Consider the following 17,533-nt stretch of genomic DNA (forward strand, 5'->3'; position numbering starts at 1 on the left):
ATAACAACTTCATTGTCTTTCTGGATTACAGAATTTTTTCTAAGAGTAAATTTTTGTCTTATCATGAGTTGGGTTTAGCCAAGTTAAAGTTCCAAATTTATACCTGGGCAACACTGGGTACTTTAGGTAGGTAGTGTATGATAATATTCACAAAGGTTTGTTCTTTCATGCTGGAAAGCCATTGATTACACTTTTTAATAAAAGACTTTCACCCAAACTCAATTAGGACACTCTGCATCTTCATTAAAAACAAATAAATGTTACATTTTTTCTTATATCCTCATTAATTTGAAATTATTACATTCTTTGCCAAAACCTTTTAACACACTTAATATTTTTCATTTAATCCAACATTAATTCATTTTATTTCTTGGGCTTAATTAAAAATTGAAAATGTTGCTGTTAAGACTATGTGTGCTTGGTTTTAATCATTTTCCTTATTAAATGACTATCATAATTTGACAAATGTGCCTAAAATTATACAGGCAAACTTCGAACATTAATAGGATGTCATGAGTAACAGTAGCATCATTAAGCAAAGTTTACATTTTCTTTCTCTGTTTTGAAGATCAATAATAAAAGTAAATGCTCAAATTTTAAGAATATCTTTTAATGACATTGAAGGGAAAATTAAAATAAGTGATCTCAAGCATGAGCTGACAATTACAAACGTGTTCAATATAAACACATCCTACAATTGTAATATGTTTTTTTGCAGGGATTCATAAAAGAAGCAGCATTATAGGTAATGGGATAGGACTGATACTTTGATCTCCTGAAGGCTGAGTGAATCCTTCTGCAGTTCATTTAAATTCTCTTTTTTCTTTGACCTGAAAAACAAATGCAATTTTGTATATTATGTTCAGTAAGATTTAGTGTTTCCTGCAACAGAAACAACTTCAGTAATATATAATAATATATACTGCCCATGATCAATAAATAAGTTGAAGGTAAATATAAATATTAGTGAGTATTCATATGTCATAGAAGTAAGATTAGTAGTGAGGAAAATGTCAAATATGAGATTAGTATGAAAATAAGTAAAACAATACATGCTGTGAGATGGTAAAATTATATTTGTGGAAACACAAAGACTAAGCAAATATAAGAAAAGCTAACAAATGGGACTGATAAATGGTTATTCCAAGAAAATGTTCTTAAAAATTAATTAAGATAGATTAAGAAAAAAAATCTTTTTAACTTCAAACCCTAACATTAAAGACAATGAATGATTCGAATTTTTATTGAAATATACACATATAAGAAACAAAAATTGCAGTAACTTCACAAATTTAAACAGTTAACTTAATTACTGTTGTTTGCATTATTGCTCCATAGTATAAACCGAGAATAACACTATTCAATTATGGAACACATTTTCATACAAAAGTGTAGCTCAAAATGCTTTACAAACTGCAAAGCAAATACAGGTGCTGGTCATAAAATTAGAATATCATGACAAAGTTGATTTATTTCAGTAATTCCATTTAAAAAGTGAAACTTGTATATTAGATTCATTCATTACACACAGACTGATGTATTTCAGATGTTTATTTCTTTTAATTTTGATGATTATAACTGACAACTAATGAAAGTCCCAAATTCAGTATCTCAGAAAATTAGAATATTGTGAAAAGATTCAATATTGAAGACACCTGGTGCCACACTCTAATCAGCTAATTAACTCAAAACACCTGCAAAAGCCTTTAAATGGTCTCTCAGTCTAGTTCTGTAGGCTACACAATCATGGGGAAGACTGCTGACTTGACAGTTGTCCAAAAGACGACCATTGACACCTTGCACAAGGAGGGCAAGACACAAAAGGTCATTGCTAAAGAGGCTGGCTGTTCACAGAGATCTGTGTCCAAGCACATTAATAGAGAGGTGAAGGGAAGGACAAGATGTGGTAGAAAAAAGTGTACAAGCAATAGGGATAACCGCACCCTGGAGAGGATTGTGAAACAAAACCCATTCAAAAATGTGGGGGAGATTCACAAAGAGTGGACTGCAGCTGGAGTCAGTGCTTCAAGAACCACCACGCACAGACGTATGGAAGACATGGGTTTCAGCTGTCGCATTCCTTGTGTCAAACCACTTTTGAACAAGAGACAGCGTCAGAAGCGTCTCGCCTTTGGACTGCTGCTGAGTGGTCCAAAGTTATGTTCTCTGATGAAAGTAAATTTTGCATTTCCTTTGGAAATCAAGGTCCCAGAGTCTGAAGGAAGAGAGAAGAGGCACAGAATCCACGTTCCGTGAGGTCCAGTGTAAAGTTTCCATAGTCAGTGATGGTTTGGGGTGCCATGTCATCTGCTGGTGTTGGTCCATTGTGTTTTCTGAGGTCCAAGGTCAACGCAGCCATCTACCAGGAAGTTTTAGAGCACTTCATGCTTCCTGCTGCTGACGAACTTTATGGAGATGCAGATTTCATTTTCCAACAGGACCTGGCACCTGCACACAGTGCCAAAGCTACCAGTACCTGGTTTAAGGACCATGGTATCCCTGTTCTTGATTGGCCAGCAAACTCGCCTGACCTTAACCCCATAGAAAATCTTTGGGGTATTGTGAAGAGGAAGATGCAATACACCAGACCCAACAATTCAGAAGAGCTGAAGGCCACTATCAGAGCAACATGGGCTCTCATAACACCTGAGCAGTGCCACAGACTGATCGACTCCATGCCACGCCGCATTGCTGCAGTATTCCAGGCCAAAGGAGCCCCAACTAAATATTGAGTGCTGTACATGCTCATACTTTTCATGTTCATACCTTTCAGTTGGCCAACATTTCTAAAAATCCTTTTTTTGCATTGGTCTTAATTGATATTCGAATTTTCCGAGATACTGAATTTGGGACTTTCATTAGTTGTCAGTTATAATCATCAACATTAAAAGAAATAAACATTTGAAATACATCAGTCTGTGTGTAATGAATGAATCTAATATACAAGTTTCACTTTTTGAATGGAATTACTAAAATAAATCAACTTTGTCATGATATTCTAATTTTATGACTAGCACCTGTATAAGGTGAAAAAACACGCAAAAGGTTGAAATAGAAGAATCAATTAACAGGAGTAAAGTGAAGTAAATTCTTGTGTTACCATAACTTCAGAATATGTGCACAACAGATGGATGATTTTGTTTCCTATTATATATATCTTTATACATTTTTTGAAGGGCTCCGTCTTAATTACTTAATTGACTGTACTGCTGTCCTGCTCAGCCTATTTTGTTCACTAATAAATTCAGTATTTATCTTATCTAATCACAATATCTCTACACTTATATTTACATTGTCAATGGCTTGATTGGTTAGGAAACACTAAATGTACTGTACAATCAGACAACTATCATCATATATCACTATAACTTGTGCACCCAGGACATTTGCAAATATTTGAAAAAAAAAAAATCTATGAAAAATGAATAAAGAAACAGCATCATGTTCACAAATAATATAACTAAGCGAGCAAGCAGACAATAATTATTTAACTATTTTAACAATATGTGAATCAATGTTAGGTAAGCATATATAATGCCAAAACAGCATATGATCTTTATCTGAATTTTTCTCTTATGACAAAGTTTTCCAGTGAATTTGCTGATATTTTCTAGAATGCTCTAGTATAGAAAGGAGTCTTACTGTAAAATAGGATATGATTTGGCTTCCTTCCTTTGGCTTTTTGTTTTTTGCTGCTAGAGCTTTGACATGTGCTGAACCTGATTCCGTTCTTTAAAAATTGATTTAAAATGTACTTGAAATGTATTTAAAGACTTTTGTTTATTTTCACATCTTTTTTCAATGCCATATTTTATGTAGGGAATCACCAGTTTTTGGGAATTAACAGCTTCAATTACTATAGGTTCTGACTGGGAGTATGCAATGACCATATCCAATTGTACGACCGGTATAAAATCATTCTACATTCTACAGTCATTCGATATTTGGTTTGTACTTCGGTTTATGCTCATTTTGACTTTCCAAAATACAAGCTTCTTGCTTTACTTTTCTCAACTACACTTGAAGGTTATGAACTTTTGCTCAGTGTAAAATTTCATTTCATCTCCTGTCTCCTGTCTAAAAATATTTATGCCTTTTCTACTAAAAGGCCAACACTAACAATCAACAACTAACCCACTATTACCCACTAACAATCAACAACTAACCCACTATTACCCAATACAGTACATTGTGTTGGCCTCTGGAACAAACAGTAAACTTGGGTGCAGGGTATGGAATGCTGCAAATCCAAAGTTAATCTGGAAATTACTTTTGCATCACTCGATAAAATTTCATCTATAGTGAAGAACAGATTAGCAACTGATAAGAACCTGCTTTAAGGCTTAAACAGCATTTAAGGAATAAACATAATGATATGTGACTCTATGACTTTCTAATCTATGCAAATATACAGTAAAGGCATCCACTAGGGTTTTATTAAAAAAATACATATACTATTGTGTGCCACAGAACCCCAAACCCCAAGCATGAACACACAAACACAGTCCCGAGTTCAAATCAAAGGGGTGTTTATTACAAAACACCTTGTACGAACAATTAAATAGTTTTCTTCTTCCTCCTCTCTCCCTCTCTCTCCACCACAGTGCTACTCTTCCAGTCGAGTGTTGACTATCTCCGCTCACCGCTCTGACTTGCCTGGACAAGGCAGTGTGGTCTGTTTTATTGAGTACTTCTAGTAATGTGACATAACCAGTTGGAAGCACTTCCAGGTTATGAGAACGCCAAGGAGATCCTCCCCCCCCCCGGCAGTGCCCTCTATTGTCCATTAGGTACCCCTACAGGGCTGCTCCTCCAGACTCCAACTCCCGTTCTGAACTACAGGTGTCCAAACTGGGACTTTACAGTATATGAGGGACACTGCCACCTATTAAAATGGGAGATAAACTGCTCCCTGTTGTGCTCCCCTGCCAGTTCTTTTTCTCTTCAGGCATCCCACCTGGGACGGGGACCATATGGTGTCCTGACTGGTTATTGTCCATATTTAGTCCATCCTTCCATTGTGGCATCCCAGCAAGGTAAGGACTCCACCTCTGGCTTGGGTGTGATGCCCAACTGTCCTCTGGGGCATCTACAATGTATACACATAAGCACACACACACAAACAACAGCAACACACACCCATAAATGTTATTAGTGTTTAGTAAATGTTATATAAAAGCTAAAATACAGAAGACTTACGTTTGAAGCTCAACATCTTTTATTGTGTCAGGCAAGGGTACATTCAGTGTCTCAGGCAACATGAAGGCAGAAAATCCAGCAAATATAGGAATAATTCCAAATACAATGGAAGGGAGATAAGAAAAATATTCATCAAGCATGAGAACCACTGGTGCTGACATTGAGCCAATACGAGCCATTGTAGAGCCAAATCCCATTCCAGTTTGCCTATGAGAAGACACATGCAATACACCATTTCTTGTTACAACATGTACATACAATGAAACCATAAATAATCTTACAGTAGGGTTTCTTTCAAAAGTAATACACAATATACATTTTAGTAATAGTAACTTTTATTGAATGTTTATAAATAAGTTAAAATTTAGCAAATTCATGTCAATCAAAGCTTGTATTTCTCTACCTTTGACTATTTGTAAATGGTGTAAGCCAGACTATTACTGTTTGTCTTAAGTACTTTTATGATAAAGAAATATATTTCATTATTTCACTGTTGGTAACCCAATGTGATGCTCCTGTTGCACCACTAGCAAGACAAATAAAAGAGAATCAGCTGCCTGATTATGTAGTAATTATTCTATAATTCCTAAATTACCTTTTTCATGAGTGGTAGAGGTTAAAATTTCTTTTTACTGAATAAGTTTAAAAATTGTTAATTATTACTAAATGTATAGCAAACTATATATATAAACTATTAAATTATAACTGTTCTTGCTTGCAAGGTTATTTATTGGATTGCATTTGAGTCATAAACTTTAATTTTTTATTATTATTATGAGCATAAGTTATGATCTAACAACAACTGCAAATTCAAGGACCTGAGTAAGACCACTTACAGGCCCCAGGGTGACCTGATGAATAGAGCTTGGTAGCAGAGAGTCGATTTTACTTTAAACAATGCAATGCAATGAAGTGAAGAGTGGTGGTGGGATGTTCACCCTTGGTGATTTTGCCATGCACAGGAATCGTAAGCAGTGAAAAGGCCCCTTGCCATCACGGGTCCCTGGATGTGTACTCACAATGCCCTGATGGTAGATCTGACGGTGAATATACTTTAATTTGTGTAGTTTGTATGGTTTGTGTTCTTTGCCTGATATGAAGTAATATTTTTTGGTATCAAACTTGTAATAGAAGTTATTCATATCATGTATAAAATTAAGTTCATTATCAACTATAATATAGTAATATATCTGTAATACTGCAGCACAGACTGCAGAAAGCATCTGTATGGAGGTACGCGGTGAGGGTTTGAGATGTTGCAGTGAGAGTTCTGCAGGACTATAAGAAACAGCACCTGAAGCTTCTGGGTGCTTTTTGGCAATGGAACTGTTTAAAAGAATCATTCAAAATTGATTTAAATTGCTATGAATTAAACTTTCTGTTGACTTTAGAACCTGAAAGAAGAATTGCCTCATCATATTTGGACTTGAATAAATGACTGCCAACAATAAACAGAAAAGTTACTAATTACTTTAACTTAATGAAACATACTATTGATATCTTCTGTTAACCATATTCTCAAAAAGTGGTTCTCAGATTAAAAATAAATAAATACATACATCTGTTAATTGATTTTTAGCATCTCATTCTGTTTCCTAGTGGCTTTGCTATATCACAGAATCAAAAAGCATGTGACACTGAGTGAGATTGCAAACATAGTGACCTCATGTAGGTGGTGAATGGTATTGGCTTTTTCAAAAATCTAAGGTTTTGATTTAAAAAAAGTAATATAGTGTAATTAGTTCAGTTCAGGTTTATTGCCATATGTACAGAGTATGATGAAATTCTTCTTTGCATGCTTGAATAACACGCAGCGCACATCCTTTTCTACTTATATTATTTAATATGTTATCTTAGTTGATAGGTTAAATAAAGTTTAACAGCACAAAAGATACAATAATTGGCCAAAAGTAGCTTGAACCTGGGCCTGAATGGAGCCCCACTGGTTCCACAGTCTATAAGTAAGCGGTTTTCTTTCCCTCCTAAAAGCCTTAGGGGGAGTATACACCAAAATGGCAATCTTGGGCGGCCTGACATGAATATAAGGAATGAGATTAGAGACAAAGTAATGCAAAATAAACTTGTTGGAGATCCCAGTCAAATGATTTCAACCTCAAGACGTGGATTCAGCATGTCTTTATCTTCACCTTACAGATTAACAAAATGAATGGAAAAACAACGTAACGAAACATTTAATGAACACCTTAGTGTGTTCATCACAGAGGCAAGTAAGTAAATACATGAGGTAGAATGCAAAAAGTAAACAAAGAGAAAAAAATAGCCACTAGAAAAATAGCAAACTGCAATGCACACAGAGAGATGAAAGTAGTAGGATGAGTTAAATGGTGTGACATTAAAAAAATGAATCAACTCAGGGAATGCAACACTGCTTCATAGCAAACAGCTTACACAATTAAATATGGCAGAATATTTTGAACAAACTTAAATAAATTAAGAGTCAAATAAATAAATGTATTGTGAAATGTGACAACAAATAAATAATAACAATACAATGAGCATAAATTATCAAATGTGACATGAAATAATTTTGTTTCTTTTTTCATTGTTTATTTATTGAATTATTTAGTTATACATTTATTTCAGTTACACCACAACATGAAATACACCTTGAAATGAAAATGCTCATTATAATTAATCAGAATTGGCTCTAGCGATTACTGTAATATTTACTAGTACTTGTAATATTTATACTTTTTTATCATTGCTTTTATTATTACAGTAACTTTTCCTGCAATTTAACTCTTATTAATTATCACTTTAATTACTCATTCTATAATCATTTGCCTTGCAGAATGGGAACATTTGATTGACAGATGGTTGTCATATACTTGTGCAACTGACAGTTGTATCTCGGGCTTGAAATCCCCTCTACAATGGTATTATATTCTGCACAAACACCTGATTCCCTCTTAATTGATGGTAGTATTCAGTTCAGGACAGACCATGAGATCTAAAAAGCACAGCTAGTGTATGACATGGTTTCATGACTCTTTATTCTCATGAGGAGCATTAGCTGTATTGAAACTTGGATCCCTAGTACAATGCAGTATCAGTAGCAGTAAAGAAATGAAATTAGTCTATACATGCCTCCACAGTGGGCCAGTTAACCTAGTAGCAGATCTTTTTACTGTGATTGGATACTGGGTTTACTGGGAAAATGCAAACCCCAGATAGACAGGCTATAGCTGGGAATTAAACTGTGGTGTTTGTTCTGTTACATGAAATTATGAACTTACAAAATCTTTTATAAAACATTATTGTTTGTAGCCTGTTTGAAACAGCTCACCTGATCATGGTGGGATATAGCTCCCCAGTGTAGATATATATACTTGTGAAGGCAGCACCCATGAAGCCTGTTCCAATCATTGCTAAAACTGTCTGCAGAATCTTCATGTCTACAGGAACAAGAATTGAAAAACAATCTTTTTGACTGAAAAATGAAACAAAAATAGAAATAAAATATATTGAGATGCAGACTGAACTTGCACCTTAACCTTCAGTAACTGTATGTTTTTAAATGCCATCATAATTATGTATATAAAAAGCTAGCTTATTGTGACTGCCCGTTACTGCTGACCATCAGAGAGTATGTGGGTGTTAAAATTACATGGGGATAAACAGACACAACATAAAAATGCTCAACCAATGAATTTCAGGTATACTCAACCAGCTTTCAGTCTTTAATCTTTTTTTAAAGGTGAAGATGTTAGAAATAGTTTCAGAATAGCCTTTATTGTATTGTTCTGCTATGCTTTTGAAATTTAATTTAGGTTTATGCATTGGTTAAGCATAACATTGTATAACAACATTCCAGCTTAAAGGAAAGCTATTGTACAAGTGGCCAGTGTCCTCAGTGTGACATGTAACTCTTAATTCAGGTTTCATCCTTTCTTATTTGCATAAAATCAGGGAGTCAGAATATATTATTTTGATACTATATAAGACTAGCTGTGTAAGCCCCATGCTGTAAAAAGCCTGAGGTCCTAGAAACTATTGAAATCGTCAGAAAAAAAAACTGAAGTGTAGAGATGTCAGGTAATTGAAAGGAGCTACTCTGGGCATCTCTCTCCTAGGAGGTTTCGTTTTGCCGATATGCTCACATCGTTTGTGCATTAACGGCTAAGCGACTTTGTCTTTCTTTGAATGTTTCGTTTTGCCAACGTGCTCCCCTCGCTTCTATATTAGTGGTAGGAGAAAAAGTAAAAGGGATACTGTTTTACAGATGTGTTCGCCTCGCTTCTGTATTAGCATCTAAGCAAGTGACTTTCTTTGGAGGTTTTGTTTTGCCGATGTGCTGACCTCGCATATCCTTGGAGGTGGAGCCCTTACCACCTCCCATTTCCGGGCTGGACAGACACACACACTTCCACATGTATATGTTTATATACAAGAAATTATATAAAATATTTTGATATTATCTAAGAATGCTGATTCCATTTCTGATATTCACTTTTTGTTTTAAAGTATTTTTAATGCTTTGGACAAGGCCTAGTAGAAGGATCACTTGAGAGGTATAGGTAAGTAGTTGCTTTGATTGCAATGCATAACAACTTTCCAGTGAGTACTGTCTTACTCAATATGTTGGTGCAAGAAAGTGCAAAACATGTTCCTCCTCCTCTCTCATGTTGGTACAAGAAGAAGACGTGACACTGTGTTCACCATGTGGACCAGGTCTGTTTCACTTGTTTTGGAATATGGTGGGAAGAAACAGACCAAGATGCATGTTTCTCATATTCTTGGTTTCAAAACAAAAAAAAAAACCACTCTTCCTATTATTGCTCATTTATCATGTGTAATGATTTGGGTTCATTTTAAATTTTAAATTTTGTCATTCTTCTGGACTTTTTTAAGACTTTTTATTTTTGTATGTATGTTTTTTTGTGGTGCTGATTCCATTTCTGATATTCACTTTTTGTTTTGAAGTATTGTTAATTCTATTACAAAGTCTTCATAGTTTTTCTGATACCATTTTGTTTTTTCATGGGTGCCGTCATTTTATACATTCTTTATATACGTTATATATTTCTAGGGATTTTCCAATGATGGATGACCCGAAGTCATGACCTTTGCTGTAATCAGGTAATCAGTATAAAAGTCATTACCAAGCACTTCCTGATCACCTAAGATTGCACATTTCACTAAACACGTTTCTGTGTGCATCTTTTTGTTTAAGATCTCCCTGTTTAAATCTTTGTTTGTTTTCTCTAGTACATTTTGGATTCATTATTTGGTTTAATTTGACTTTCTTTTTTTTTTTTGACTAGGTTTCACCTTCTGGTCCCAAATCAAATCCAAACTGAGTACTGGTATACCTAGACAGGAGCCCATTGTGTCTCCTGTTCTAATGCTCCATCTTACTCATCACATGTGAAAATGTATATCAGAACATAAGGAGTTTGGCAAATGAGAGTCAGTCAAGGCTGTTTGGTTAGCTAATAACTAAGTTGCCTCAATATCACTTCTACTTTTCAACAATAGAACTTCCATACATTTTTGCAGCACTAAAACAGCCAGGGCTACACCAAGTGGTATCAGAGTCCTTTTATTCTCAATAATTTCCCATCAGCTCTTCATCTTGATAACACATTTCTACTGCTATACACCCTAAATCCACAGGTAACCTAATATTTATTTCAAGCACCCATGCCATGTCCATAATAAAATGCCATCTGCCTCTTTCGTGCCCATACATTCTGAACACAAAATCTGAGCATTGATTGCAGAAAAGTCTAGCAAGTTACAAGACACAGCGGCAGGCCACCTGCACCTCAATCCTTTCACCATGTGGAGCCTTGTCATCTGGTCCAGCACATCCATATTAAAGTGATCAAATATAGAACTGTAAGTTTTTTTGTTTTTTCTTTTTTTTAATAGAAATACAATCGCTGTCGTCTTGTTTTATTCAGTGTACCAAGAAGTTTTTTTTCCCAAATAGGACATTGGCAAGGGAAAGCAATATAAAAAATTGTCCATGGTGACATTTCTTCTTTTTGCAGTGAAAGGTTCAACAAGTCCCATCACCACAGTTTCTGACAGTTGTTTTACTGGTAGCCTACTGAAATGTTTCCCTAAATACGGAATTGCATTTAGCATGTACTTGTTATTCACATCAGCATTCATCCAGAATTTAATTCCAATCTTGTCAAGTTTGTTTGCCATGTATTGAATGAAGAGGCACTGGCCTTTTGGAGTAATTGTTCATCAACTGTTATGTTCTGCCCAGGCTTAAAACACAGTTCTTCAAAAAAAACATGCCTGTTTTATGTTAATGTTAATAGATATACAGTAGGCCATACCAGGAATGCTGTACTTGGGGTTTGACATTTTATTATACATAATTTATACTATATTGCATGCCTCAAAATGTAACCCTGGTATAAGACAAGGTTCTTCTGTTTATGTAGAATAAAAACAGTACCCTACTTCTGTCTCTCTGCAGGCAGGCAAAATGGCATGGGAGTCAAAAGAAATGTGAAACATGATATAAAACAAACAGTGGATGAGTGAACCAAAGAAGAACATAAAATAAAATATTTAAACAAAATTCATCCTTCTTTCATTTTACTACTACACAAGCATTTTGGCATGCTTTCTTTTTCAGTCTCTTACCACAAGTCTTCCTTTCTCTGTGATAATGTGTCTTCACCCCAGACACTCACCAACTTTAGACTCATTAGGCTTCTAAATCTTATTTTTGTGTCACACCCTATCAGGTATTCATATGGCATTCTTCAGCGTTAGCTCTTTAAAACCAAAATTTAAACTTGGCATCTGATCGTCTGTGAATAAATTACACAATATACATATGCTTTTGCTTGTCCAAAAGAACCACTGGAACTAAAAGATCTTCCTTAAGGAATACTGTTTTTCATCTCACTCATTGCTAACTGACCATATTCCATTTTAACTGTGGTCTTTGTATGCTAATAGATCTCTGTTTGGATGAATTTGAAAACAGTTTTTAAAATTTTAGTAATTTCTGTACTATTTATGTATCTATCTATGTACTGTATGTAATTTATGTATTTACTAGATTATGTATGCTATTGGTTATGTGCTTTTCTATTTTTTTATTGTAATAATAGATCTGTTTAAGAGCTCAGGGCCTGTTTTCAATAAATAAAGCTATAAAAATAAACTTAAAAAGTCACTTGACTTTCACTTTCTTAGATGGCCAGGAAACACACATTAATGTAAATAGCAAAGATTTAAAATTCATGACTTAAAAAATATGTGTATTTGTGGTTTGAGAATGCCAGACACAGCAGTCTGAGTTCATTGCAAATGACTACATGTATGGGAGAGTAAAATATTCAGAAACCCTTTAAAACTTCACCTTTGCTCCAGATACTCCATGCAGTGCCATCAATAAGCTATCAAGACAGATGGCTATTAGAGTCCTATTATCAGTATTATAAATCTTGTTCTCTCTGCCAGCTGTGGAAAGAACCAAACTATTCTGAGTCCAATAATGTTCAGGCACCTTTTGAAGATACATCTCTTTACAAAGCATCTTGAAACTGTTTGGAGCTACTTAGGCTTTCAGCCATTCTGCTTTTACATATTGTAAGCTGGAGCGCTGATCGCACCCTCAGAGGACACAGACGCCCCTGGGAAAACCCCTGAAACAGCTGACAGTCTACCTTCACATTGCTCCTTACCCTTCTTACTTGCACTATAACGCACGATAAACCTCTCGCTCGGTACTTCGCTTACTTAAAAGCCTTGTACAGCGCCTGTCAGTTTTGGAATTGATTGTTTTGGTTCTCTCTCTCTCTCTGACATTCTCTGCTCCTGGCGGAACTGTCATCTCTGACTTGTCATGGAGCATGTTTAAACTTTTGAAAAGAGACAAATGTTTGTTTGCAGTGCTTTGGATAAAGTTCCTTTTTTTCTACAACCTCCTGTGTCTCTGTGCAAATCTGTGACCCAAGCGTGACAATATCTATAGCTGGACTGACCCAAATCAGGGGTGAACACATAATGATTCTGTTTTTGACTGTTCGCCTTCATTAAACTTTTTGACACAACATTATACTAAGCTTCTTGTATTCTCTTTCAACTCATACTATATTGTTTATTAACGATATACGTTCTAATTACTCAAATGTATTTTATATATGTTTGTGATTAGTTTCTGCTGTTTATCTAGTGTGATGAACGGCCAGCAGCTCAACCCAGCCTGGCTGCCCAAAGAGTGGAACGATGGGGGAAAGCAGCTACTTTGGGATACTGCCTCCCCTAGAACACTAGATGGCAGCTTCCCTGAAGCATGACGATGCCCCAGATTCCCGCGGGGCATCATAGAATTTGGAGTTCTGCATCGTAGACCTGCTGGGTACTGTAGGCACTGCCAGGGGACACTATGAGAAGACTCTTATTTTCTACATAGCCTGGAAGTACTAGAAGGTCATGGGAACAGAAGCCCAGAAGTACTTCCGGGCTGAAGAAAAACGTAAGTTCTCTATCCGACCTGGAAGTGCTGACAAATCACAGGATGGTAGTACTTCCGGGTCGGACACTATTTAAAGGACTGCTGTAAACCCAGCAGGCAAGCCAGAGTCAGGTGGAGATGGACAAAGCTTGCTGGGAGGTGTGGAGGAGAAAGAGAAAGGAAAAAGAATATTATATGTACTGTGTGATTGTTTGTTACTTGTGGCTGTGGTGATGGAGAGCACTGTGAAGAAAAGAAAAGGAATAAAACGTGTTCTTGGTGCTTTCAACTCATGTTGTCATTGTCTGTCTATTGGGTTAGAGGAGCGACAGTGCCCTCTAGTGTTACATTAAATATTGATTTTTATGTATGTAAATGTTTCAAAGGTTTTGTATTGTCATTTTATTACTAATGTAAACATGGCAAAAGTTTCTCGCCACAATAGTCTCTTCAGTATCCTAATCGTTCACCAAACAACAGGAAAAATACAGCCAGAATAGGCAACTCAAAATTCAACACAACAAAGTATTTGGTACTGGCAACGTCGCTTGGGAACTTGTTCAGTATAGGTAATAAACTTATAAATGAACTTATGAAAAATATTTTAAAATGTGTAGTTTATACCTTGCTCTTTTCTAATCAAAACAAAGTGCTTTTGACTTGTTGCAGAGCAATTTTGTGACATTGTGTTTTTCTGGTTGCTGTTATCTGTGCACATATTTTTTGTGAACTGAAAATAAGGTTGGCCTTTATTTGTATTCTACTTACCCATCACCCCCACTAAACCCCCCTCCCTTGAAAACCGTGTACCCATCCTAAATGTTTTGGTTTCAGATAATAAGGTTTTCAATAACATAGTATCTTGAACTCTTATTGAGTGTGAAAACTGTTGAAATTACACCCCTGAGGGTTTTAGTTTATAGTTGTAAATATTAAAACATTAAAACAATTTTGTTGAAAACAGGCCATTTAGCCCAATTCTGTTCACCTAATTTCTCCATAATTACATCAAGTTGAGTTTTAAAGTTCCCTTAAAAACTGCTATCTGCCACACTACTTGGCAACATATTCCATGTGTTAACGTTTATGTGAAATCTGCCCTGAGCTGTGAGGCAGCAGTGCTAACCACTGCACCACCTTGACTCCTTCAGATAAAAGTATACTCTCAGTCCACTATACTCTGACTCCTTTATCTCTATCTGTGTCTTTCATGATCCTATCACAATGACTAACTAACACCCACACAGCCTGTAATGTAAGGGAGCAATTTTATATACTCGTAGGGGCTGTCCATGTCACTAAATGATTGGTGCTACATAGAACGGAGCAAAAAATGCTTAATCAGACAGTGAAGACACAACATACAATGAATGAATCTATGCAGAACAACAGCGTATTTTGATAATATTCTCACTGTGGTCAGCTAATGTACCTCTCAATGTACCTTTTTTTTTTTTTAAACACATGCTGGGTAAAAATCTGGCTGGAGTACTAATCGAGTAGGGACATCACATATGTTGATATGCACCATTAATTATTCACACTTACGCAAAACAGACTGAGGTGGAGTACGCTTACAATAAGCATGCATTACACAAATCCAGCAGTTTGCACAGATTAGTCAGTGACATTCCCATCAAATATGGCTGACATGCTGGCTTTGCAAAGCATTACTGGGTGCATATGGAGTACCTAAAAAAAGTTAGTCTAAGGTGAATTTTCAGGGTAAAATTTGGCAAACAAGGTCACCTACACACCCAGCAAATTCTTTGCAAAAACACTTGAGTAAATTTTACAAATCAACACTAAGTGTGACTACATACAGTATGCAGAAAAAATGATACTTTCATATGAACTAATAGCTATAGGCAACAACACCTAAATAATCTTACTATTTTTTCTTCCCATTGATTTTATAATATATTAAAACAAGTAAATACTCGTTTTCATTTTGAATTTGAAAGTTAAAACAGTTAGCATTTTTTTCCCATTATATTTCTGTTCTTAAATGTATATTAGATATACAGGTATAACATAAAATACATATTTAAAAATTCCCCATCCAACCACATACCACATAAATCTTACTTTACCGATAAACTCAAAGATGAAGGTGTGTCTTTTTTATTACCTTTCTACTTCATGTAATTCTACAAATGTACATACTTTCTTTTCATACTGCCTTACTGTAAATCATTAATTATATTTTTAGTGAACAAATCTAATTAAAAGTAAACAGGAGCATGCTGACCTTCAGGTACAAAGATAATGGCAAGTACCACACCGCCTGCTATAATAAGCATTCCTCCCTGGGTAATTCGGCGTCCAAGCAAATTTAATGAGGTCAAGTTGATGAACAAAGAAGGGAAGTCCATTAATGCAAAGATGATTTGAGCCAAATACATGCTTAGTCCAAATTTCTGCAGATCCATAACCAAGCCGTAGTATCCTAGACTGCATGAACACCTGGATTAAAAAAAAAATAGTAATTTATATTTCAGTACATACTTATGCTAACCATGCTTATTTTATTAGTTAACCACAGAATATGTAACAGTATATTGTAGATATGTTTGAACAACTATTATTTCAAGCAATTGTTATGCAATCAGTCAATCACTTTTCAGTTAAAAAATAAAGAAACTGGTGAATACTTGTTGCAAAATTCATAACATTGTGCTATTTTTATGTTATGTTTATGTTTGGAAAAATCAGCATACTAAAACATCTTCTTTACAGTATATAATACACGAGAATCCTTATATTAGACAAGAGTCTATAGATTTTAAAAAATTAGTTTAAAATCATACCAAAGCATCATAAGGCAAATGGTTATTTTCCTTAGCTGTGGTGTGCGTACAAGATCAAAGTGTGTATGAGATGTCTTATTCACGTGAATTTCTTTATCCATGTGCATATGTAGCACCTAAAAAAAATTAAACAGGTTTAAGTAAAATTTATTATTGCAAGATATATAGGGTGGTCCAGATCTAATTATGCAATTTTCATTACGCAATAACTTATTAAGTTTATTACATAGAGAATTCACAGCACCTGCCCTGCACATAGAGATTTCACTTAAAATTCTTTTTGTTGCTGATAGATGGTAGCACCTGCCCTGCATTCCAAAATGGCAGGGAGATGGTTGTCAGTCGAACAGTTGCATGATTAGATCTGGACCACCCTGGTATTCATAGCAAGACACATTCTGTCGCTATTATCTTTGTTTGGCATTATAACCCCTGAATGAAGTGTAAAAATAACGGGAGTTTTTTGGATGTATTAAATATACAGTACGTTAGAAAGAAATTCAGGCACCCTATTTTGGACCTCCCCCCCATCTTTAATTGGCTGCTGAAGAGAGGAGGCACTTATTGTGTTGGATAGTCAATTTAATGTTAAGTTTGTAAACAAGATTTTTTTTTCCTTCCCAAACAGATTAGTGTACCACATTAATGATGCCATGGTCTAAAGAGAGCTGACATAACTTCAAGAAAAGTGCTGTCAGTGATCATTCGTCTCAAGATGTTTACAAAACGATAGCAAAACATTATGGATTGAATAATCTTTTGTAAAACTAACACTCAGGCAATGGATTAGTAGAAAAGTACTCTGGTGGTTTATCCTTCAAAATGCATCTTATCTGCAGAGTAACAAGAATACTCATGAGAATAGCCAACCAATTCAGATGAAAGATGTTTTCAAGGATTTACCTACATTTAAACAGCACTGGAAATTGATTCAGAGCAATCAAAATATTCTTAATTGTGATGTCTTGGCAATATTCAATATTTTTCAAGTTTCTAATGTTCAAATATGAATTGATATAATTGAAAATATGGATAAAACATATATCTATATGCTTATAAATTCAGATGA

At 35.2% G+C, this 17,533-nt stretch overlaps 1 protein-coding gene across 1 annotated transcript in view; it reads right to left on the reverse strand.

Moving 5' to 3' along the window:
- Nucleotides 1-714: 714 nt before the first annotated feature.
- The window catches only part of LOC114656579 (solute carrier family 22 member 6-A-like), a 59,263-nt gene continuing 42,444 nt past the window's right edge, over nucleotides 715-17,533 (reverse strand). Inside the window, exons 6-10 of the mRNA XM_051930252.1 lie at nucleotides 16,465-16,580; nucleotides 15,906-16,120; nucleotides 8,507-8,615; nucleotides 5,200-5,406; nucleotides 715-830 (exon numbers count right to left, since the gene is read on the reverse strand). Of these exons, the coding sequence (XP_051786212.1) occupies nucleotides 740-830; nucleotides 5,200-5,406; nucleotides 8,507-8,615; nucleotides 15,906-16,120; nucleotides 16,465-16,580 (738 nt within the window). The 3' untranslated portion in view covers nucleotides 715-739. The remainder of the gene's footprint in view (nucleotides 831-5,199; nucleotides 5,407-8,506; nucleotides 8,616-15,905; nucleotides 16,121-16,464; nucleotides 16,581-17,533) is intronic.

Source organism: Erpetoichthys calabaricus, chromosome 8, assembly GCF_900747795.2.
Source record: "Erpetoichthys calabaricus chromosome 8, fErpCal1.3, whole genome shotgun sequence".
Taxonomy (NCBI): domain Eukaryota; kingdom Metazoa; phylum Chordata; class Cladistia; order Polypteriformes; family Polypteridae; genus Erpetoichthys; species Erpetoichthys calabaricus.